The 26887-nt window shown below is 25.0% G+C and overlaps 2 protein-coding genes across 2 annotated transcripts in view; both read right to left on the bottom strand.

The window, feature by feature from the left end:
• The window catches only part of LOC112597382 (neuropeptide CCHamide-1 receptor-like), a 114151-nt gene that overhangs the window by 28751 nt on the left and 58513 nt on the right, over positions 1 to 26887 (bottom strand). The window lies entirely within an intron of this gene.
• LOC112597295 lies at positions 15784 to 16970 on the bottom strand. The gene is made up of 6 exons (XM_025343266.1): positions 16896 to 16970; positions 16773 to 16830; positions 16545 to 16621; positions 16394 to 16488; positions 15940 to 16325; positions 15784 to 15860 (listed from the first exon to the last, which is right to left on the bottom strand). Exons 1-6 carry the CDS (start codon positions 16968 to 16970, stop codon positions 15784 to 15786), a joined length of 768 nt encoding a protein of 255 aa, XP_025199051.1.

Raw genomic sequence — 26887 nt, 5'->3', positions numbered from 1 at the left:
TTGGTAATATGTATAAACGTTTTTCGATTCTTATTTGCACTTAAATCTGTTTTTAATAACGAAAGTCGATAAAATAATAGATATAGATTGTTCTACTAGTAATAATTATTATACCGTATTATAAGATTTCGAATTAATAGTTTATAATTTCATATAATTTGTCATATTATTTAAAAGTTTGAAAGTTATAAAATTTATGAATATTTATAACATTAAAAATGGTTTGCTTTTATTTTAAAACAATCTTAGTTATTTTACGTTTTCCTGCAATTAAATGTGCATCATAATGTAGAATAGAACTTTTTAATTTTTTTTTTTTTAATTTTATTCAACAATTTTGACACATTGTACAAGAAAAATTGTAAGTTTTATATAATGAGTTAGATACTTCTATAGCTTTTGCCAAATAACAAAGATAAGGTGCACTGGGACATGGTGTTACACAGTGTTTGATTGCAATCGCTGAATGTTGCTATAATCTGGCTCCTGAATGGTTGATCACTTGGGTTTTTAGCGACGAAGCCATGTCGTCTAATGCGAATAATATGTTCCAAAAACATATCGTTCCGTATGCTATCGTAACAAAAAAAAATCCACAGCTAATGACCATAGTTTTTGAGGCTTAATTAAGTAAAAAAACAAGAAAATAAAAAAAAAGTCCTCGACATAATAAGTACTAAGTGATTATAAGTTACTATTGTATAATATGTGAAATTAAAATAAGTTAAAAATAATTGTGTAAGCGACTATCGAAAAATGTTTATTTTAATTAAATATCAAGATACTGCAATGTTCAAGAATAACAAATAAGTCAACTATATAGTCTAATTAAAGAATAGTATTAGTAATTAATAATATAAGAATAACTACCATTTTATGCCTCAGAAGTCAGGACCTGGTCCCCATTTTATATGATACTATTTTAAGCCATACTGGGTTAATTATTAAATATATCCTTTTTACATATATTTATTCTTGAATCACTAATGTATTCAAATTTAAATTTTTGAAAGTTTCAAGTATATTTTAAGTTTAGAAACCATTCTTTTTTCTAAATATTTTCTAAGGGAATTTAAAAACTTGAATATACAATTTTTGAATTGAACATATCTTTATAGCCTACTAAATTAAATACAGTACATGGTAATTACAATCAATTTTAAATAACGGTTTTAATGGCATTTTAATACAAGGATGGTGAAAATATGAAAAATGTGAAAAATGTAGTAAATAACTATGCACAAGTGATAGATATGTATTTTATTTAGACGGAACGCTTTTATTTAAACATCGTAAATATATATGTTAATTCTAAAAGAACTTATTATTTACGCATTTTAAATTCCAATTATACTGATGCGATAGATAGGTCACTTTACCCGTATCTTAAAAGTATCGTCTTATTGAATTTAAAATCAATTAATGTCACATTTTTTATAATAGTTTTGAAATAAAATCCTTTAGTTAAGTTTTTCAATTGTCTCAAAAACAATCATCTAAAATTGTATTTTTCCATTTTAATTAAATTGTGTTGTAAAATTCCATATGATCCGACTTTAAACCAAATGATATTATAATAAAAACAACTTTTGGAGCACTTTTATTTTTTTTTTTTTTTAAGTAAAAAAAAGGAACACATAATGTATAATCGCTATTATTTTTTGCTTTGTTCAGAATTAAAAACTTTGAAAAACTAATTGTGTTAAAAAATAATAAGAAAAACGGCAAAAAAAAGTTTTAATTAATGATTATATTTATTGGTGCACAGTTTAATGGGCAACTCATTCTTATGTATCATACGCTATCCTCTATCAGTTATCTCCAAGATATAATGGAAGTCCTGATATCCCAATATAACATACTGTACAGTACACATATTATACCTACAACAAGACGTTTCTTATGAATTATATTGTTAGCACACATGGCATGTGGCCCAAGTGGGTCTCTTTTCGTGTGAGGTATTAAAGTTAGCACACCGTTATAAGTACATTCGCCCAGGTAAGAAAATATCAAACGTGAGCATTTTTAATTTTGAAATGTATAAATTTGCTATGCATTTTGTAAAACTGAATACTATTGTATTTATTATTTAATTTTTATTTTATTTTGTTCCATGTGGACTAAAACAAAAATAACATAACACTATGATAAACGGAGTAATTACTCTAATAAATTATTTATGTCAAGTCATCTATAATATTTTTAATCCAAATTACATTGAAAGCAATATAATATTGTTTAGTAGATATCATAAAAAAAATTAATATATTTTATTTAGATTATAAAATTAGATTTTTTTATTAAAATTATAGATTATGTATATATACTTTGCTAGGATCACTTTAACATAAGTTTAATATATTTATAGTGATGACATGTTCTGATATATAATTTAAAAACAATAGAAAAAAAAAATTAAAATAAAGAATTATAAAGAATTTTTACTTCACTTGGAATACTCGAAAAAAATAACGCCACTTAATTCTTCATCACAAGGTGACATGACATGTCGTGTTCTTATATCTACTTTATCTCTCAAGTTTCGATATTCTATTAAGCGTACATTTTGCAATATAATGAAAATCAATGATAACCGGATAAGTGGCTAACTATAGCTTTTTTATTACATTATATGATCAAACTTTTTATTTTTTCACTATTATTATTTTATTATTTTCTCATTCCTGTTTAATATATTAAACTAACTCTTATCAGTCATAAATGATATAACAATCAAAATCTATATAATTGTCACATTTTTAATAAATATAAATGTTAAGATAAACTTAGCTGGTGAAGTAGATAGATTTAACTATAATAATAGGCCTATCTATAACCTATATAATATATATTACATATTGAATACAATATTGATTGTTTCAGATTTATTAGGATGGAATCTTAATAACTAAAAGTTAAGCTTTTTATAAAAAATAAAACTAATGATATTTACTATTTTTACAACTTGTGATGATACATAACTTTGAATTGTGTAAAATTTTTTACACCATGACTTGTTTTGAGATAATGTGAAATATAATAATCCCAAAGCTAAATCCAATATAAAAATGTATTATGTTTCATATTATTTTATATTTATAAAATGGTAAGTCAACAAACATAATGCAGTATTTTTTAGATCTATTCTCTAAGGATAAATCTAAGCTTTAACTTGCTTAACTATACCCTCAAGTCAAAACTCAGACGTCAGTACATATTATATTGTAAAATATAAGCGTTTATTTACATGAACACATAAATCGCGTAAAACTCCGCATTACGTCGAGTACGACGACAGAATAAAATTACACTACCGGCAATATTTTAAATATACTTATGATCACGAAAAAATTCTCTAAAAAAATCTTATTTACACCGTGTATTCGTTTTATATTTCTATGGTATTCCTAGGTATGGATATAATAGATAAGTTATGTGTACTGAAATTCCTTTAGGTACTTCATTTAGTTTATAATTTAAGTATTTTATACATAAAAAAGTCATAATATCTTATGGACTAACGGTTTATGTCCATTTATAAACTACAAGAAATTATTTAATTTATATTTAAATGATTTATTGGTAAATGTTTTAAATCTAGTCTGTCTGTTTTTTTCTAGATCTACCGATAGGGTTTCTAAAATAATATTATTTATTTATTTAATTGAAAAAATTTAAAAAATAATTTTATTAGATTTATCACCCTTAAAACTATTTATATAAATTAAATATGCAAGTAAAATATATATAATCTATTTAAGGAAAAAAAGTATATTTCACTAAATATAGTGGATTTGAGATATCCATAACAATTGATTTGTAATAAATGATTATTAACATAATAGTTTTAGAAAATGAAATAATGAAATGGATACTGTTATATAAAACGCTTTCAAAATAATTTCACATTATTTAATTATTTTTTTTTTTAGCACATCCGTTATTGTGACATGAATGTCAATGCCAGTACAAGGTATTTTGACTAATTTCAGCTTTATTGTACAAAAATAAATAAAAATTAAGGTATATTATATTATAATAGTTACAAAATGTTCATAATATTAACTGTGAACATTAAATAACTATATTTTGCCAAGTAAGTAGGTAGATAAGAGCGTAATTTAAGTATTTACGTTTAATATTACTTGAGCAGTTAACGTTTTTGTTAGATGGGATTTAAATTCTGGGAAAAAGTTTTCATATAAATTCAACGTTGTGGAAATGCTGTAGGTAAAACATATTTAATATATCCAAAATATATGTCAACATATTTATGTATTTTTAATTTAATCATCTTTAAAATAATATTCAAAACACCAGTGGCGTTTTCTCTGGGTGTGCAAGTTGTGTGTTAACGCCCTAAACATTGATGTCATACATGTGTGTAATATTGTAATTTGTAATTCATATTAGTATATTACATGGTTATATAATTTTATTTACAAAATCTTAAAATAATTGTCATGTAAAAATAATAATATCAAATAATAAACTATTGTTACTATTGTCTATTTTAAGCTCTAAACTCGACCATTCGCCCGCGCCGTCTGCAGCTACGACGCGCAACGGCGTCCAATAAGATTACGCCGATTACGGAATAATATTGTATTATGTTGTGTTTGTGTAGGGTGTAGCCGTGTAGGACGTTAATGTTTCGAACAACGACTTGTGGTATCTAATATCTCATATTCGTAATTTGTCGTGATATTTTCGGATAACTTCGGTGCCATGTTAATACTAGACCAAGTCGTTGAAAATGAAATTAACGACTAGCCACTACTCACTAGTCTAGCGCTAGCCTATACACTGTGTTTGGACCGTTAGTGGGGATCGTCGCGGCTGCACGTTATCCTGTTTACGTCGTACACTCGTACTGCAAGACTGCAACGCCGATCGTCGAAAACATAATATATTCATTATTATATTAATTTGTACATTTTCAGTTTTATATTATATTTAATTTTATAGATGTTGGATTTGGATGTATTTTTAAAAATTTAAAAGTATTTAAAATAAATAATTTTAATAATATGTTGATTGTTAATAGTTGATACGAATTTATTTCCCGTAAGGGGAGTTTTCCTAATTGTTTTCCTCACACATTAACGCCTAACGCCGAAAGTCAGGAAACGCCACTGCAAAACACTAATGATAATAATCAATTTCTTAAATAAAAAATTAATAATAAACAAGTAACCGTGTATAATAATAAAGCAATTATTTTTTTCATCTTTGATTGTAAATTTATTAATAAAATCATTAGTTTTGTTACATATTTTTTAATATTTAAAGTGACAAGTTTTAATATTATAATTCTTGTGTGAAACTAGTTCATAACTATATTTTTATTCGCATTTCACTAAACAAATTAATACGCAATACTATAATAACATAATTAATTAAATTATTTATGGATTATAACAAAAAAATTGAGCTCTCCTAGCTCAAACCTAGTAACGCTACGGTAATTTATATTCATTACCCGTAGATACTCACAACTTAACTATTAACTGCATGAAATTAAATTTTGATATTAATTATAAGCGTAACAATAGCACATAAAAACAATTTATTTTACGTTCAAAAAAATCATATTTTGAATTAACAGTTCACGAAATGGTTAGAAAAATAAATAAATCAACACGAACATAATTTGTTCAATGCTATTTGAATTTGATAAGATAAAAAAATGCGCTGCATTATACGAAGGTTTAATATCTATTTTTTAAGACTACGTGAAGCGTATTTTAATTTGTTGAATTTTGCATCAGTCTTCGAAAGTTTAGTTGGTAAAACGTATTTAGGTTCGTTATCCCACACGCGACAGCCATTCTGTATAATATATTATTATATACGTTATTAAAACTTATTCTATATCGATATAAAATATTATTATACATATAACATTATAACTGACAAGAACGTAAAAATAAGTTTTAGGCTGTGAATATGCTTATAGTCAGATTTAAACACCCTTCACCTACAGATAAACTCAAGTTATGCTTGTGATTTAGCAATGTTTTTCTAAAAAGTTATAATATACATACTATATTATTTATGTAGCTCAAATGATGTGTTTATAGATTAGCACTAAAATAAATATACGTGTATTTCGCAGTCACCAAAAATATTGCAATTCGTTGCTAACGCAAAAAAATATAAAATTTAATAGCTACCAAGGTTTTACCTACCAAACAACACATTTATATGAAATATAATAATATATACACAGTAATAAATTTGACTTAACAGCACTTAATCACTAATGCATAACAAAATGACGTAAATATCGTTTATCTACATTTCCAATACATCAATAATATTACATCCAGTATTTACTAAAATCCGACCAAACTCTACCGTGATCTTAATCCAAAACTTGAGTTGGCGATCGCAATACTGATGATTCTTTCACGGGCCTAACCATCGGTCGTGGATCTATGCGCTCTATCGAATAGCTCACGTGGTTAATAACAATTGCCACAGCCATTAATATTTAAGTTATAACTTATATGAAGGTATTCGTTTTTGTCGATACACATGACGAATGATCGTATAAACAGTTAACATTAATTATATCCTAAAGTATTAAAGATTTTCATGGTTTTTAAATTTTTTTCACTCATAATTTGATGAAAATACAATTATTTTGAATAAAATTAAAAAATTGCTTTTTTTGCTGTTACATTTTTTTTAAAGTTTTTGCATTTTGGAAATTTTCAATTTTATATTCTCAAGGAAAATACTTTGATTTAAATCAACGTTACATTAATTAAAATTAAATTTAAAAAAAGTAGTAATAATTCAAAACTATTTAAAATGCAGATAAGCAGAATGAAAAAAATGATTTATAAAATATTAGTTTACTATTTAATAAAATAATGAAAACTTTAAATACTTTAGTTAATTAAAATATTTTCAAAAGCATTATGCAGTTTGAAATAATGAATAAGAGTTAATTGATGAAATAATTAATTTGATTACATTATAATATACTTTTTATACTAGTTATATAACTAGGACTTAATCTAGGAGGACATATAAGTCCTAGTACTCTGTAGATTTAGGTTTAAGACGTGTACTTTAGATGGTGGGCAATTCGGTGTGGGTATTCCTCACTTATTTGTCGATAAATCCGACTGAGATGGGCAATTTAGCTACTGATGATTAATGTATTTCGGTTCAATAATTTAATGAGAAAAACAATTTAGGTTTATCTTCGGCTGGAAAAACCAATAATAAATATTTATATCATAAGTTTTTAACACGGTAAAGTTATCATTTAAGTAGAAAATTTTTTTCAAATTTCACCGTAATAACTAAATAGATTTGAGACCTTTAAAGTCATGCTTAAAACCTATTGTGTTGTATGTTCATGTATGGAAGGGATAGGGTAAGAAGAGTAATTTTGAATTTTGTGTCGATTAAGAGATGATGGTACAATATATTATTGTATTTGGACTATCATTACATTATTTATTTGTTTATTATTTAATATATTATAAATTATAATACATAATAGTGACAACATTTCCATTTTTGATAACCTTTTTCAACTCAATTATAAAAAAAGTACAAAAATACAAGTTTTTAGACTCAGTGATTCAGGCCGTGCATTGAAACATCAGTCTGTTGTTTTCGTATTTTATATTATAACATAAATCACAGTCAAAGAAATGTTCGCCATCGTCCTTAGTAATGATCTACCAAAAACTGTTTTAAAATAGTATAGTTGTAAAATATCGGAGTCATTGATTTAATCCATTGAATCACGAGCTATAAGAACCCCATCGTGATTTTGATCTCGTTCATTCAAGTAATTTTTTACTTATTGTCCCAGCATTCTAAAATGTCTCTGGCTATTTTCTCATGGTACACGTGCTAAACACAAAAGTAAAATATTTTTTGTATTTCATTAAATTATGTATGTATGCATGTATGTATGTATGTACATAATCTAACTTTAAAACGAAATTATATGTATTTATTGAGCCCGTATTTGAGTTAAGTGTTAAAATTCTCACTCTATACGTTCCGTACATTAAGATAGAAGAGTTTTTTTTTAGAAATTAATAATTTTTATTAAGTTATTTTTACTTTATATAAAGATGTTTTCCTCATATATCTCTAAAAAACTTCATAATTCTTAGATATCAAACGCCCCATATTTAGTTATGTTTTTAAATTAATTAATCAATTAGCCTCATTATAATTAAGTAAACAACCAAAGACACTACTATCTACTAAATAAAATAAAAACGAATGTCAATCTTAAAAATGTATTAATTATACAGTATACAGACAACATTTTAAATGACTAATTATTTTGGTTTTATGACCACTCCACCTCATAACGGGTGCGTCTTTCTACATTTTCAATCACACTTAACACTCTACACATATACATCATATCTAAGACTATATTTACTTTCTTTAAATTATTTTGATCCCGTCACTCTCATAAGAGATCTTATTTCAAATGATACCCTCAGAAATTCACCTATAGATGATTAACTCGCCAATTATGCAGATACATAGTTAAACCTCATTCCTCATTAACTAATTTTAAGTAAAAAATATTTACTGCTAGATAAGTGTTTTTTTTTTAGCCAATTCATGCTAACTATACACTATCCACTCATACACTTGTAACATGGCTGGGGAACCTAGTTACTATATTAGTTATCCGGGGAAGGTTTTCTGGTCCTTATGGATAAATTTCCCGTAGCTAGGAGGTTAGAACACGGTATGTGGGATTTTATCAATAAATAAAACACGTTTGGTTATAAATCTCTGTTCAAAATATATTTTTGGTTTATACTTAACAAAATGTAGATGGTGATAAACAATCCCGGTGTTGGTGAGTTCGTGTTTGTTGCTGGTCAGTCTCGAACTGCCCTTTCGATAAATGGTGCGTATTGGTCACAAGTCTCACAATCATTAACAATGTTTATCTCAACACAAATCCCACTATTGGATACTACGGAATTGTCACACACACAGGTGTCATGTAACAATAATATATATTATTGTTACATACTTGTTAAAAAAAAAAAAAAGATAATGATAATGATAATTTTATGATTGTGAATTTCACGTAAAAATAAATAAAAAAAGCTGCTCACAAAAATCAATACAATTAAAATAAATTATTCCGTCCATAAACTAAATATTAGATTAAAACGATATATGTTTATGAGTTAAGATAGCTTAAGCCATTTATAACACTCATAATGTATTACTTAATTATAGTATGTTTAGTCTCTTTCATCGCGAATTTGTGATAATATTGTAATTGTTCGTGCTTTAGTATAATAAGTTTTTTTAAATAAATTCTCATCAAGTTTATTGTTTACACTAATTAAATAAATATTGTTATTAGCTTAAATACTGCCTACTCAAAGTGTACAATGAATATCAATTATTTATTAGGTTATAAAACTTTAAGTACTATTACAATCGATTTAACAGTATAATAATAATATATCGTTTTTAACATCCTAAATATTCACAATAATAATAATTGTATTAGATACGATTTCATTTTAAGAATTAATTTGATAGCATTTGTAAATTGATGGAATATTATAATAATGAATAATAGAAAAATGTTGTCTATTTAATGTGTTTTCAAGAAAAGAATAAACTTGCATTGAAATGTCTTTGAGTTAATAAAAAACATTTTTATGACTGCGAGTCAAATATTATAGTTTGATACGCAGAATACCTCAAACATCAATATACATGATATAAAATTTTAAATTGTTGAAGAAAATAGGAATGACGGTGCTTTTATACTCTGATATACCGTATTATTTTAGGGTATTTTTATCGTTTTGTATTTATAAAAATCTGCAGATAAAAAATAGGTACTGTAAATCACTATAGAAATGCATTCAACACTATAAATTTATCATGGTATAATATCTCAAGTACTTAATTATTTTTCCTCATTCAAAAATTATATTTAAGAATATTCATCTTAATGCTTCATAAGAATAACCGAATAAATATATTTTCAATGGAGAACATATTATATATTACTATAAATAATGTTTGTCCGTTAATCATTGCACTGTAAATTAGTATACGTAATACCTGACTATATAATCAGCTGCTGACTAAGATTCTTTTATAATGCGTTATAATACATATTTTTATGTAAAAAATTCGAAATAATTTTATCAAATGTCATTATTTTTGACGGGGTTTTTTATAAAATATGATTTTTTATGTAAAAAACAATATAATAATTATAAATTATAATATTATAAAACAGTTTATTTAAAATATTATAATAATCAATAAAAATTTATTTGAATAGTTAATTTACTAAAAGTATACAGGAGACGGATAGTAAATGTATCCTAAGATAATCAATAAATGATAATTAATAAAATATTATTAAATTCGGTTTAAAACAATTTAATTATTTAACGTTTTTGACGTTTTAAATGTTATGTACTCTTGATCACTCGTTACATACAACTTTTTTTTGACTTTTTATGCTATTTTATTATACCTTCTATAATCTCATTATGGTGTATGGAACTATAAAATGTATTTCTTGTTTGTTACTTAATAACAGTTTAGAAAACGTTGATCATCTTTCTTTGTTAAAATTATCATTAATTGAACAGACTTAAATTTATAAATTTATAGTAGATATGGCTATTTTTAAATAATGAAATAAACTAATAATTAAAAAATTGGTTACTTTTTTTCTTAAATTATCAATATAGTATAAAATATTATTCTAAATGAAACGTATTTAAAAATCCAAAAGTTTGTAAAAAGAAAAACAGGAAAAATCTATATTTTAAATAATTACTCTAAATATATTAAAAAAAAAATGAATTATCTACAAGAATGAAATTTTATATCGTCGTAATTTTATGAAAAACAAATGTTTTGTAAACTGTGATTTTAATTGTAAATTACCTCATGAAAATGTAAATTAATATTATATAGATAGGTACAAAAGTATGATTAAATAAAAAAAAAACCGGAAATAGAATAATAATGAGAAAATCGGATCATTCCTTCTACCTAGAAAATATTTTTATTGGTATATATATAAAAAAAAAATAAATAAATAAACATAATATCATCGTTTATCAAATACATTCCTCGCTTCTCTCGGAATTTTAAACCACCACATCTAACGCTGATCAATCAATTTGACTCGCAGCAGTAAACTATTTCAAATGATATTATCGTTGAATATAGTCCGTCATATCCAAATTTCCATTATGATATTATAACTTATAATGCACTATATTCACTTATCTGCATGATTCGATCAAAACGTATATATATATATATGTTAGAGCTCATTAAATAATCAACAGTCTAGTAGCACTAAAATATTTTCAAAAATACTACAGCTAGTTTTTTATCTGTTTAGAATTTTTTCATTTTTCACAGTTCTATTTTATTTTATTTTTTTAAACTCGATGACATCTTTTGTAACTTATCGGTTTGAAACTAAAATATCTTAATTTCAGTCAAAATATATATTACTATTTTCAACTTATTTTTCATCGAAATAACAGAGTAGATTTTGCGTTTGTTGTACACAGTATATTAATGGTATATATATTATAATTATATATATTTTCAAACTTGCTGATGCTCGTCCAAATATATTATAATATACCTACGCTCTTTATGAACTATATAATTTACTTGTCCTATTTTAATGTGAATACCCGACCATAAATTAAATTTTATTGGTATTTTTAAATTAAGCTTTTCACTATAAGTCATATTTTAGAGAAAGTGAATGAAGAAAAATCAGTTAATGAAAAGTTTGCTCTTTTAAAGTATGTTTCCGTACAACTATGTAAACATTCTTAATAAATCTCAAGTTATACACCCTGAAGCCAATTCAAAAAAGGTATGTAAGACTATTATACATCAAGGAACACGTCTTCTTCAAACTAAACTAAAACATTTAAACATTCGTCTCAAAATTTTGCATCTTTACATAAAATTATGTTATATGTATTAATCTAATAACTGGATCACTATAATTTTTATTTAAATTTATTAAACCTTAAGGGTATTAATTTTGGAAGTCATCCGAAAACATAACATAAATATTCGTTTAAAACAATCAGTTTTAAACTTTGACGAGAGAGAAAATATATTGATTTTATTTATTTTACAATGATAAGTAATATTTTCAATCTTGTGTTTTTGTGGTCACTTTAAATAATTATAGGAGCAGTGAAAATTCTTGATTTGGAACTCTTGTAGTGAATTAGATTTAGTTGGTACTTGAACTAGTTGGTCAAAAATAAAAATGCTACTTAATTTTAAAATAATATTTAAAAAAGAAATGTGTACGCAAAATAGTTTTCGACTGAATTGATTTATTATTGATTGTTTAGTGTAATTCAAAAAAAAAAATATAAATATATATAAAATAAAAATAACAGTACAATTTTAAATTTATCGTCAAATATTCATATTTGCATTTTTTTTAGAAATAAATATAATATTATAAATTTATCAACTAGTGTTAATTTTAAAAATACGACATTTTCGTGTTTTTTTAATATATTTTCGATTCATGTATATTTTTCTGTATGTAAAAAAAAGCTTAAATTTTTAAATTAAGATTCCTAAAAAGTTATTCTTACCACAATTGAAAATAATTAATTTTTTTATAAAGGCGTTTGAAATTTAAATAAGTACAAAAATTGTTTTAATTCCAAAAATATCAAAATTGCTTTAAAATCATAATTTAATTTCAATTTTTACACCCAGAGCTTAAAAATGTATGTACATATTAATTAGAAATTAGAAAGTTGTTCTACTTCAATGTATTTTCTATTACAAGCTACGTATACGATTCGATATGTCAACATTAATATATTATATGAGTTACAGACTTATAGTTGTATAGTAGTAATATACGTAGTACTCAATTATTTTCATTCTTAGCATTTTGTCGAACTGTTTCTTGATCATTACATAAAATACCGAGACCATTTTTGATAGTTTCTATAATTCTATGTATTGAATATTTGTAATAAAAAATATTCCTTTTGAACTTTTTCTTCTGCACTTGGAACGTCATATTTTATATTTTTTGATAGACTTCAAAAATAATTTATTAGAACAACAGTAGTTAATTTAAATTCATCTGTAAATATATTTTGAGTCCCGTCAATAGAAATAAGCGGGGAAAATAAGTTGTAATTTTTTCGTTATTAAATTATTAAAGAAATTTCTATTAATAAGTAAGTCAACTAAAAATTATTAATATACATTAGTTTTAAATAAATAATTTAATTAATGCCAAAATAAAAGTTGTTTATCCGAGAGTCGATCCTAAGATATTTAACTACGAGGACTGATGTGGATTTTGCCGACTTAAAATGCTTGTATTTAAAATACAATCGTATTTAAGATATTGGTTTTTAATGTCATTTCTCGTGTATACTTAAAATGCTTATATTTATAGTGTACTCGTCTGCATGTAAACTACTATTAGTGTGCACGATAACACCATGTATGGATTATATAGTGATTGGGTGTACAAATATACGTTACAAATAAAGCAACGCATGCCATACATATACTACGTATTTTGTAAATACCTAATCATGTGATTTTAACAAAAATAAGTTATAATAGAGTTTAAGACGTTCAAGAGAGTATTTAATGCAATTAAAATACATTTCAAATTTCCAGTACTTATACAGTAGTCTACAAAATCGGTTTACCTACGTACTATAAAATAAGTTTTAAAATATATATATATTGAATAAAAATAGCTGGAATTCGTTGAATATCAACGTATAATATAAATATTCAATAAAAATTCCTACATTTTTCAGTTAACATCCATGCGCAATTATTAAATAAAAGGCCATTTCCAAAACCATTACGCTTAAACTCTCTATTTTTTAATTTAACTTTATAAAGTTAAATGTTTTATGTAATTTTATCAGTTCATTTTTTCCGCTTATTAAGGCGACTATTCTTATATATTTGTGTATATTTATAAATAAGTGGTTGATACCCAATAATGTTGACCTTTAAATTAACAATAAACGTAATGCATATATAAATGCACATATTAGAAATAGTTAATTCAATTACTAATAAGCATAAAATATACTAATAAATACAAGCAGAGTAATGTCGTTCAAAGCAATTAAGTAAGATTTTATTTAATAATGTTGTGTGTGCAATTATCGTTTTTTTAAATTCTGGATTATAAACTTGTAAAAAAAAACAATGTTATTCTGATACTTAATATAATTAAAAATATTTTTTTAGTTAATACTCCATTCACAGAAAATTCTTTCAAAGATAATATAAGTACTTCAAAAGTTTTAATGAAACCAAAACTTATTTAAATAGTATTTCAACTGTTTTAAAATAATTTAAAAGAATAAATTGTTATATTACATAATAATATTAATAATATTTGTTTTTGTAGCTAAGTGAATGAGCATTTAATTAAAATGAAGCGCTATCTCTCATGGAAATTCAAGTTTAACAACAGATCTAAGTTTTCTAATCCGTTCTTTAGCAGTATTTCATACGTTATATAATAGTATCTACTCAAATTAATTATGATCACTGATAATTTATATATATTAATCAGTAATTAGTGTTATGAATTGAGTTTTAAAATGCTGTACAAACATTTTAAAATATTAATTTGAAGTTTACACTATCCGTTAAACAATTGATTAATAAATAGATAAGAATATATTTGTAATATAATAAACTAACTGTGAACTTAAAATATTCTATTTAATTTTTAAAATGTTTTATAAATAACCATATATCAATCAAAAAACTAACGAAAATATTTTATATTGGTGTTTTTTTGTGTTTAATATACAATTATATGACAACTTGTAAATATTTATTTATTTTTTAATATATTTTTCTTATAAATTAATTTAAATATTCGCCTTACTACCACTTATGAATTTTTATCGGATTCAGTTCATAAATTTACTAAGGAATATGTTTTATGTTTTTATATATTCAATGTTATTCAAAGTTTACTTTTGTTTGAATAAAAATAATGTCATAATTTTCCAAAAAGTCTTTATACGATTTTTATATTATATAATAGAATGTTTCTTTTTAAATACTCTTAGTTATATAAAATATTATGAAAGACAATATAATATTTATTTAGAAAAGTATTACTATTTACTACTATTAATCGTGGAATATTAAATTAAAATATACAAAACCATTATCATTATATCTTAATTCTTAACATTATGTTATTATTTATTTTTAATAGTATTTCCATACATAAATATTGTTTAACTTATTACTTTTAATTTAATAATGTACTAATGAACTCTCACTTCCACACAGTTAATGCCTAAGAAGTTATCAACTTGTAATGATTTAATTATTCTATAATATGTAAAACTATAATTAGAAATAAATAAATATAATAATATATATTTAATTTAATCGATTAAAATTAATTAACTTAAAATAGAAATAAATAATATGTTCTTTAACCATTTGATGACTGATACTATATGACTAAATATTTATATGTATATGTATAGAAAAAAATATCCATTACATTGATTAAAGAAAAACTATAAAAAAACTATTTATAGATATTTTTAAAATGTACTGAGTATTTTGAGTACACATCGCATGGGCTAAACGTGCTATTCGATATCATGATTAAAATGCCAACTGACATTTTATCAAAGAACCACATTGGGCGTATATAAATAATTTATTATAATTTGAACAAAAATCATTTATGTATTATTAAATGTTGAGATTTTTCTGGAGTATGATTTCTTCTCGATAACTTATTAGAATCGTCCAAGAAAAACATATTAATACTATAAAATGAAAATATGTTATTTTTTTTCTATTTTACGTATAAATTTAAGAATATGACTTTTAAGAATATTTACTTACATAAATATAGTATTAAAACTATTATTGATACATATAAACGTCCTTTTTTATTTTGTACTATGGGCATTTCAATACATTTTTTAAGTAATAATTTTTCTTCATAAGTTTCGATTTCAGAACGATTTTCATATTTTTCAAACTTCGCAAATGGTACTGTCGCATGATTTGAAATGCTAATTGTAGTTGCAAGTTGCTTCCTTTCATTTTTCGTCTCACTTTTTATCATATCATCATATATTTGAGGTTTGTTGGTTTTTTCATATAAGGATCGTGTGTTATTTTTTGAAGAATTTTGTAAAATCTTATTACATTCTCTCTTTTCTTCATGCCAAGGATTACTTAACAACCATAGTACATCTGGACATCTATCCTCAAGACAAATAGCCCTATACAAATAAACTATAATTTAAGTATTATAACATTTTTAACGACAAATAAAAATATTTTACTTAACTGTGCATTTATAAATGAAAAAATTACCAATATTAACCAAATTATTATATAAATTGTCCACAAGATAGTCGCTGTGGTAATCCCGCACTGCGATTCCTATAGATCGCATTTATTACATTTCAATAAACAGTTTAAAATGTTTAAGCTTTTACTTTATATGCGCCATAAAAAGATATTAACCAAATCACGATCATGTAACCAATAAACAAGAACATAACAATCCAGGCTACTATAATATTAACAAATAGTAAAGATAGAACTTATTATGTTTAATTCATCATGTATCATTTATCATTTATACATCTAAGTAAAATAAATTTGCAAATATATATCTAATATATTATTTATAACATAAATATAATAATTATAATATTTCGTACGTCGCGCTTCTGTATCAAATGCCAATATGTTCACTAATAAAACATTTATAGCCATCGTCTGAAAACATTAAATTGTAGCCATTATTAAAGTAGTTGTAATTTTTTTGAAAATCGTTTCCTCACGATAAACATTGAACTCAATAAAATTGTGCCAGTTTGAAGTGTTAATATTCCAAATACGTGTTTGAGATAGTCCATTTTTTCAAATTAAAATTTGTCAAGTTCTTATTTGAATATGGACATTGGACGTATATAACTATTTTTATATAATATGTTGTAATCGAATCATATTCAAAATAAAATACACACAGTTTTAGCAAATGAAATATAAATAAAATATGATTTATTATTATTACTTACTTATTATCAAGAATAGTATATAATTAAGGGATCTGTCAAAAGATATTTTAATATAAATCGCAAAAAAATTGATACTATTGACAAATTAATCTACAGCGGTTACTATTGAAACATGCTCGTTCTTTTAAATTATTCTTAAAGGCGACGCTGTATAAATTCAAATAAATATCCTCATAACTACAATCATCTTTGAAATAACAGACTGACATTTATCTTTAACTATTTTTATTAATTGAGATTGGCCGCTTAGTATATTGATTAAATAATATTTAACTTGACGTAATATTCATGTATAGATAGTTCACTGATAGTTTACAATGTACAAAAATAACATAAATATTATATTTGATTTAATAACTTGATTTTTTTTTTTTTTTTTTTTACTAAGCCGTTCCAAAACTTTAATTTTTTTTTTTTATTAATTACAAAACCTTCATTTTAGAAATATTTTATACAAGATAAATAACTAAATATTTAACTCAAGAAAATTTTCATAAATACTCTATAAAATAAGATCATATAAATATTATATATGTTTAACTGTAGAGGTTATGTGGACATATTATGTGTATAGCGACTCCTTAATTGTCTCTAAAAACCTACAAAGATCACAGTCACATTTCAATGTGATTTAATTTTATCGAATAATGATATTATATGATTATATAGTCTTATGTTAGGTATATTATTTACTTGTTCAAAGGAATTTACCATTACTCGTTCCGATTGCTATATATGTAACTATATTTATTTATTTTTTATTTATCAAATGATATTTTTTATTTCAAATAAAGTTCCGAGTTATGTACAGTGCATCTAATTTATTTTGAAAAGAAGTTTTTGTCGAAAATAAGGTTAATAGAAATTATATTTCTTCTGTTAGTTTCAGCTAGTCACATAACGTTTTATGAATATAACGCTATGTTCAAACCTGCAATTCTTCCAGTTAGATTTAAATTATATTTAGAATGCATTATTTAATTGTATTTTAATTTTTGAAAAACTATTATTATTTTTAGCTGTTGAAATTAAAAAAAAAAGACATTTTAAAAATGAAATGTTTTTATTGTGGGTATTTTATTTTGCATTAAACTTAAGATTGATGAAATACCTAAGTACTATAATTAAATAAAAATCAAGTTGTTTTCATTTTAAATTATAATAAAAAGTTAAAAATAAAATAAAGTTAAGGAGAAAATATTATAATACAATACCTATTAGATATATACAAAATTTTTGAAATTTAAAGAAATTGGAAATTTAGCTTATCATTAAATCACAATTTAAAAAAAAAAAATGTTTAATGCTTGTCATTTTTGCCTTAATACCTAATTAATTATTTTAAACGGTTATAATATGTATACATTTATATAAAGATAGTAATACGATATATAATAATTAATATGACGTAGTGACTAGTGAACTTGTGAACTAAGTTGTCTTAAGATATGTACTGGACAGTTTACCTTACAATCGTGTTCCTTGATGTCTAAACAATGTTTGGTCAGAAAACTTGTGGGGGAAAACGTTGTATATATGCTAACTAAATTAAGTTTTTAAGTAAAGGGGACGTTAGATATGCGTAAAATAAACTTACAAGTAAATTAGACGAGCAATTTGAGTCTCTCTTTCTCTCTCTGGATTCCTAGAAATGCCGTCGGAAAGTGCACATTTTTATTGTCGCTTCCATTTAGTCTTATACGTATACCCTAATAAAATTATAGTAATGACACGCTCAGTGATATCATTAATACGCCTTTTGAATTTTAATACTAGCGTGCATCTGTGGCTTTTAGGGTGTGAGAGTACCTACATGTCGAGCTGTAGGTGTACTTTTATACCTCCTATAGTCGTATGCGTTGAATATTCCGAATTTTTATTTTTTACATACTATGGATAATGTCTTAAGATATTACTTACTATACGACACAACTCACGGAAAAATAAAAATATAATAATTATTATTATCTTCGTGTGATTTATTATTGAGTTATACGTTCGAGTACACTTCATTAGCATATATTAAATTTGTCTACGCCTAAACAGAAGTTGTAGAATTTAAATTTAATACTAATGCATTTAGAAGTCACCATATACAAACTTCAACAATCCACGATTTCTTAAACCTCAACTACGTGGAAAATTATAACTCTGTTTGAACAAACATTTATGTTATAATATACACAATACATACCTATTCATATTATAGGTAGGTACGTTCAATATCGAATGAACCAATTATTACTTTAGACAGTCTAGACACGGTAAACGGTTAAAACGCGATTTTTGTTTCAACGTAATAACACGCATGTACGCGTTTTATATCTGTAGTTAGCCGTTCACGTAATAACCACCACTTTTGTACAACTGTTAACTTATATATATATATGATAAAGGTGCAGACTAGGACGACATACATATGTCCATGGCTCGTTATCGTTGGTGTGCAATATAAACCCATATCAAGAATACACGAAGGTTGTGCTACGAATTTCAGACATCAGTTAAACGACTCGGAAATCGGAGATAAAGTACCTATCCAATGGGCATAGTGTGTACCGTGGTCTGTTTGAAATATTATATTGAGTAATCATCCAATCGAGTTAAAGAGAGTTTTCAGTTTGATTTTTAATCAGTAAGTTTATTTTAGTAAGTATTTTCCCGAGTTTTCGTGTGTACCTACCTACATGTTATATAATATTATTATTAGTAAGTACTGCAATGAGTATTTCCAGCATAATTCAATGAAATATATTTCATCAAGGTTCGCGTCTGTTGGAGTTTTAAACACATGTTCTGAACTATGTCAATGTGTAAAAATACAGGCAATGACTCTCGATACACTCGACGACTAGATTTTTAATATCATTCAGTTTGTCTGCTGGTGCAGTTTGTGGCGTAATAAATAATTAATAATTTATGTATTAATATTTGAATGTGAATATCATAGTACAATTATGTCTATCCTACTACTTTGATACATATTATTATCAGTATATACTTAAACATATTTATTATTATTTAATATACATGTACATGTATATATGTACGCGAGCGGATACAAATGCGAAATCTGTGTGGAATTGAATTTCAATAAAAAATAGCACACCCTTTTAACAAAATGGAAACCTCGACTGCGGCGCAACACAACCATCCAAACACATATTATACTTGCGTTTTGTATACTTATACACAAATAATCGTATACTCACAAAGATACATACATAGATATAAACATTATATTATTCAGACTCCATGATAAATTGTATTATGTACTATTTAGAAATTATTCTTTTGGTGTGAGAATACAATAATAATACCCTGCGATTGAATTTAAAACGCATACATTGTGTTCACGCTGTATTCATTTTAAAGTTACGATTGTGTGTATATATAATGTACGTATTTACGTACATAATATTATGTGCGATCGAGTAACCATTTATCACTGCGAGTTCCGTTGGCCAAACCGTATTTCGATGGGTTTCGCTTAAATTTAACTCGATCTGCACCTACACTGTTACGATGATATCCTCCATATCGTTTCACGTGTATCTCAATACTAATGTATGCAATCGCATACGTATTATGCGTATTATTATGTTAGTGTCATTCTCGTAATATATAATAATAATAGAAAGGCGTTATACTAACACGGCGCGAACACTGGCAAGAGTCTGAGAATTGCGATAAGATATAACACTAGAACGATTCGCCCACACTAAAAAAAGGAAAAGTCCTCAAAGTAAGAGGACAGAACATACTACGTTTTTTTTTTTTTTTTTTTTTTAAATCCATTGGCGTCAATACCAAAATGCAATAATACTATGATATCATATTATTGTGAGTTAAAAGTTGGAGCCTTTATTTTTGATAAATAGGAAAAAGAAAAAAAAGAAAGATATAACATATCCAATGGGTGTGTGGATGTGTCGATTGGAGGGGGAGGTAGGTCACGTGACGGTCGTAAGTTACGGATAACTATGCCTTTATTCTACTATGTGTGCTTTTTTTTTCATCTAAAATATTTCACCATCCTACTCATTTTCTTTTAAGACTCCACCCCTTATTGGGGCTCATTTGTTTCTTGATCGCACTTGGATTTATATACACTTTGACGTTTTATTCAAAAACGGCATACCCCATTTTGTCTTATTATCTTTAGATTTAGGTTTTTTTTTTTTTTGATGAAGTATGGAATGCGTGACATTTGAGACTTTGAGCAGAATATAGTTTTTGTTTGCATGAACATTATATTATGATACATCGTATTATTTTACACGAAATATAAATCTTTTCACTTGTCGTAAATCACGACAGCGATCTCTCACTAAAATGATACATTTATACTAATATAACTCATATATTAATACGTTATTTTTTGACACCCGAGATTTGCACGAACTCTATTTATTGTTTTGAATGGTAGGTCCTCGAGTTTATTAGCTAACATGATAAAATATACTTGAGTGCCCAGGGCGAATATATCTCTTCAGATACGCACGTTATTTCTTTATTATTTTTTTTTAAACATCAATTCAAAATAACACGCAATTACACTACAACAGGCGTCTGACTGTGTTTAATCGTTTGCTGACCATCAGTGCGTGAGTATAGTCACTGAACGGCGTTAGATCGTAAGATAGCTGTTTGAGTTTTTTTCCTAACCTATGTAATTAATATTATTGATTTTGTTATTTATATTATTACAATTAATATTCAATTGTGTAGTATAGTAAATAATAACTATAATACACCAAATTATAAACTTTAATTGCATATATTAATATAATAACGATCAAAAAGCAATAATATGTATGTGCTAGAGACGATTATGATGTAAAATCATACATTTAATGTTAAAGACAGAGCGTTTTTCACACACTTTTGTGTGTGAATTGCGATGTTCTCGTTTCCAGGAAGCTGCAATAATAATAATAGTATTATTGTCATGTTCGTCTGCCGTTTTGCATTACGAATAAGCTTTTAAGAGTCCGCAAATTTTTGTAGAGAGCGTGTCATCAACCCCAAAAATTAATTACAAACGCACATCCTCTACATCGTGTTCGCATTCAAAACGACCGTACGTGTTTATACCTACTTGATATTATTGTACTAACTACAATTGTATATTTAGGTAGGTATGACACACATAATACGCGAACAGAGTTAATTAGCGTTTGTTTAAGTAACCAGTATCACGTACACCAATATCACATTTCTAAACTCGTAAACTGTTTTAATGCGTTGTTTTGATGAATAGACAGCATACAAATTTGTTAAATTACATTATATATAGGTAAAATATCATATAACAGATAAGTACGATTTTAAATTAATAGTCATTAGAGTGCGTCTTTAATGATTCGTATTTTTAGAAGCTATATGTAATATTTGGCGTGAATAAGTATGTATTAAGTATCTCCGTACCACCATGTTATGTTTTTCTTTAAAATACAATTGTTAATTGAAATTCCATAATTATGCGGGATATAACTACATACGTTCTTTGTTTATTTGAAAATTCTAAGCAAAATTGCTTATTTGTTAAAAAAATTAATTGTAATGTAAAACTTAAAATTGCAAAATAAAACCATTATTACAGTTATTTGTTAATTTATTATTACTTTATTAAATTGTTTAGCTAAAATACACAATAAAATATATTAAAACAGATATTTGTTTTAATAGCTACTAATTTGTAAACTAAAATAGTTCAATAATTACAAAACACAATATCATAAAACTTATTATGGTAAACACCACGGTGAATATATTTTATACATAACGGTTTATCCATATTATTATTATTATGATTTTTATTTGTATTACTCGTTGTTATAAGTGATATGATTTGTTGAGGATAAATAATAACACGAGTTTGACAAAATGTATTAATCAAAATTAATTTTTAGGTACCCATCAGGAGTTACAGAACATTTAAAATGTTTAATATATCATGTAATAAGATGATTTATCAAGCATGTTTTTTTTTAAATTTAGGCTCTGAGATAAGTGATAAGTATATTGATTTTAAAATGATGCATGTTTTGTATGTGCCCGATATCACACTTTAAAAAACAGTAAAAAGATAAATTTTTTTAATTCTTCAACATCGTGGTTGATAGTTAGAAGCTCAAAGCTATCTATAGGCTTCAATCAACACTTTAAAATTTTAGTATTTTTTCTAAAAAAGTTGATATACATTTTTTATATTTGGTCAACAAGCTTGAAAATGTAAATTATGACCTATAGCAAACTTGTTAATAAATTGTTAACGAGTTTAAAAAGTATTTGAAAATATGGACCTTAAGTATATACTTGAAAATTCTTGGTTGGATCATTCACGGCGTATTACTCTATACATTATTATAAATTCGTTGTAATACATCAATAAGTATTATAATAAAGCAATTGTATAAAAAAAGGTCATGTTAGTCAATAAAAAATTATAATAACATAATGGAAACAATGTGCAATCGTTTGTGATGCATTATAAATATATTTTTAAAAACCATTTTATAAATTTTTATAATTCAAATATTGAATAATGAGTGAATGAGTGAATATATGTTTGCATAAAATATACTCTTAAATTTGAATTTCAAATTTCCTTTGATAAATATATTTAGTATTTAGGTCTTAATGTGTACAATTACCTACATCAATTCAATACACATTATGAAAATTAAAACGTCTATAGACTATTTGACGCTTGCGAAAGAAAGGTGATATTTTTACAGTTACTCATAAAGAAACAACGTTCCATTAAGTTATGATAATTTATTGATTATTTAAAATAGAGCACAGTTATAGAATATAATACCACCATCGAACAAATTTGAGTGTTACATTATACATTGAAAAAAATATGATATTTTATAATTTTATACGAGCTTAAAAAAAACATTGTCTTTAAAAAATGACCTTGCTATGAACGTTAAGGCCTGAAGATCACTAGCGGGCGTCAGTTGCCAGGCAACGTTTATACGAAAATCAAATACAGAGAAACTTTTCCCAGACAAATATCTCTCAATAGCAGACGGTTTTTTGGAAACGGAGTCATTTCTACTACTTTTCAATAGGAAAACTTTCGAATAGCGAATACATGTTTTAATCTTAATTTTAATATTGACAAAACGATTTAACAATAACGAAATCGTTTAAACTGAATTTAATAATATTTATATACAGCGTGGATTATTTTTATATTTTTTGTATTTATTTAAATATGTATTGTTGAAATATTGAAAATATTGTATCATAAAAACATTAAATACCTTATAATATTATAATTTAATTTAACCTGGTGCATATTTTTTCCATTTATACATTTACCCTTTTATGAATTTTAAAAATTCACACCCTCTTAAAAGCGAACGAAATTTTGATGAATAAGAATGTCCGTTATTTACAAATTGTGCTGTAAATAAGACTGATAAATATCGATAAAATATTCATAACATGTAAATTTCACTGGAGCATTTTCAAACATAAAAATAAATATGAACTTCACAGCTACTAAGTTAATGTAAATTTTAATGATTTAAAAAAGAAAAAAAAATCAAAATCAAATTTGTATATGCGCTATCATACAGACATAATTAATATACGTATAAACTAAAGCTAGATTCTTCAAGCATTTGATGGTTTATACGTTTTATTAAAACAAAACGTAAACTTATCAAATGTATAACTGTCATATAATTTACACGACAACAATTAAAAGTCAAACATGTATTCAATAAAAATGAAAACATATGATTTCAAATGAAAGTGTAATTGATTTCAGTCATGAATTGAGCAATTGAATGTGTAAAATTATAATCAAATTTAGTTTAAACTTAGAATCAAAAATGTAATTTGTCAAAAACAATATTAGTGTTTACATTTATTTTTAGAAAAAATTAGAACTTAAAAATGTACGTACAAAAAAAGGTGGGATTGATGGAATTTATATCTATTTACGATGTAAAATTTGATTTATAAACTTGATATTCTAACTAAAAACAAGGGCTTATAAGTCATAATGAACTCAGCAACAACTTAAATCTCATTACAAATAGTTTTATTTTGAGATAAATTATTCCGTGTAACTCTCTAAGGAAATGCTATTACGGGGGCTGTTAAAATTCCTAAAAGCTAAGCAATGGATGAATTCCTTTTCTCTTTATTTCTAATAACATTTTTGCATTATATCAAATTTTATTCATCGCATATCTATGCTATTTATTTATTACGTAAAAACGGTGAACGTATCATGCCTTTATTAATAATCAAAATAATAAAAATTACCCTTTGGTAGATCTATGCGTATAACGCGAGCCGGTCGTTTTATTATCATTATTTTATGATTGTTCAATTACCTTGAATTTATATTTATCGCACGCGCTGTATTTTTATTTATTTTTTTATCGTGTCTATCTCTGTTTTCCTGTAAATACGTTCACCGTATGCGTAACAAACTAATGCCTATATATACGTATTAAAATTTCCTGAATACGTATTCGCCATAAGCCCGTAGCTCCAGTGATATTGTTCGAATAACATAATGTTAATGCGTAATCTGTTTCAAATAGTTAGGTCTATGATTCTGTTTCAAAACACTACATTATCCTGTATAATTGTTGTTGTCACCGCATAATACATTGTACTTAATCATGTATTATACATCGTAAATGCACGTATTCACTACAATACCTAATTCTATTCAATAATTAGCATTTAGATCCATTCATTAACTCCAGCTGTTTACCTGAGCATCAAAACTGTATTAATAAACATCATAATTGATTTTTTTTATATATAATATATATAAATATATATTATATATTTTAATATGCAAACGTTATTGTAAATTATGTTGCTTTAATGTTTATTAAAATATGTAATTTTATTTCATAAAAACCTAATTTATCCAATAAAATGTTATGGAAAAAAAGTATTAAATTCCTAAGGATTATATGAAAATTTAAACTAATAAATAATAAGAACTATAATGTTAACAGCTTATAAAAATATACTGTACGGATTGTTTTGATTACAGTGTTGATTTTTGAGATATTTTTTTTTTTTGTTTTGTTTTGTATTACTTTACATATCACATCACATTATTCTAATGTGAGAGAGCCAGAAAGATATTTAGTGCCTTGTTTTGATACATTTCTAGCTCATTACCGTGACAAAAATAAAAATGGCACACGGACCTTATTTAAAATGATATAATTATGTAAATTAACTTCCGGAATTGTGCAATTGAATGTTTTCAACACTTTGGTGTATGCATGACTCCATAAATTAATACATTTTTTTATATATCACATATACTATTATTACATAGTATAATTTATGTATAATTCGTATTTTTTTATAAATATATAAGTAATGAAAAGTTTGTATAAGGGATTACAGAATAATATATCCTTGGAAAAGTCTATAATTACAATTTAAAGATCTAATTTTCATAATATACATATTATATTTCTTAAGTTTTATAATTTTAATTTTAAACAAAAATTGTCATATTTTTTGTATTGACGATTTTTCTATAATCATTGCGTTTTTTGGTAACTATTCGACTAATGTGAGTCTGGTGCTTTTGTAAATGATACAAGTGCCAGGCACATATTTAATATGATTTTAATTTTGTCTATAATCTGTGAAAGACTTAGAACTAATGCGTAAAAGTAACTTCTATTTTTGAATAAGTTTTTATATGAAATTATTATTATAAAGATTAAAATATTTAACGATTA

The sequence above is a fragment of the Melanaphis sacchari genome, unplaced genomic scaffold (genome assembly GCF_002803265.2).
Source record: "Melanaphis sacchari strain LSU unplaced genomic scaffold, SCAv2.0 Contig40_pilon_pilon, whole genome shotgun sequence".
NCBI lineage: Eukaryota > Metazoa > Arthropoda > Insecta > Hemiptera > Aphididae > Melanaphis > Melanaphis sacchari.
This window is presented reverse-complemented; position numbering and strand designations above follow the sequence as displayed.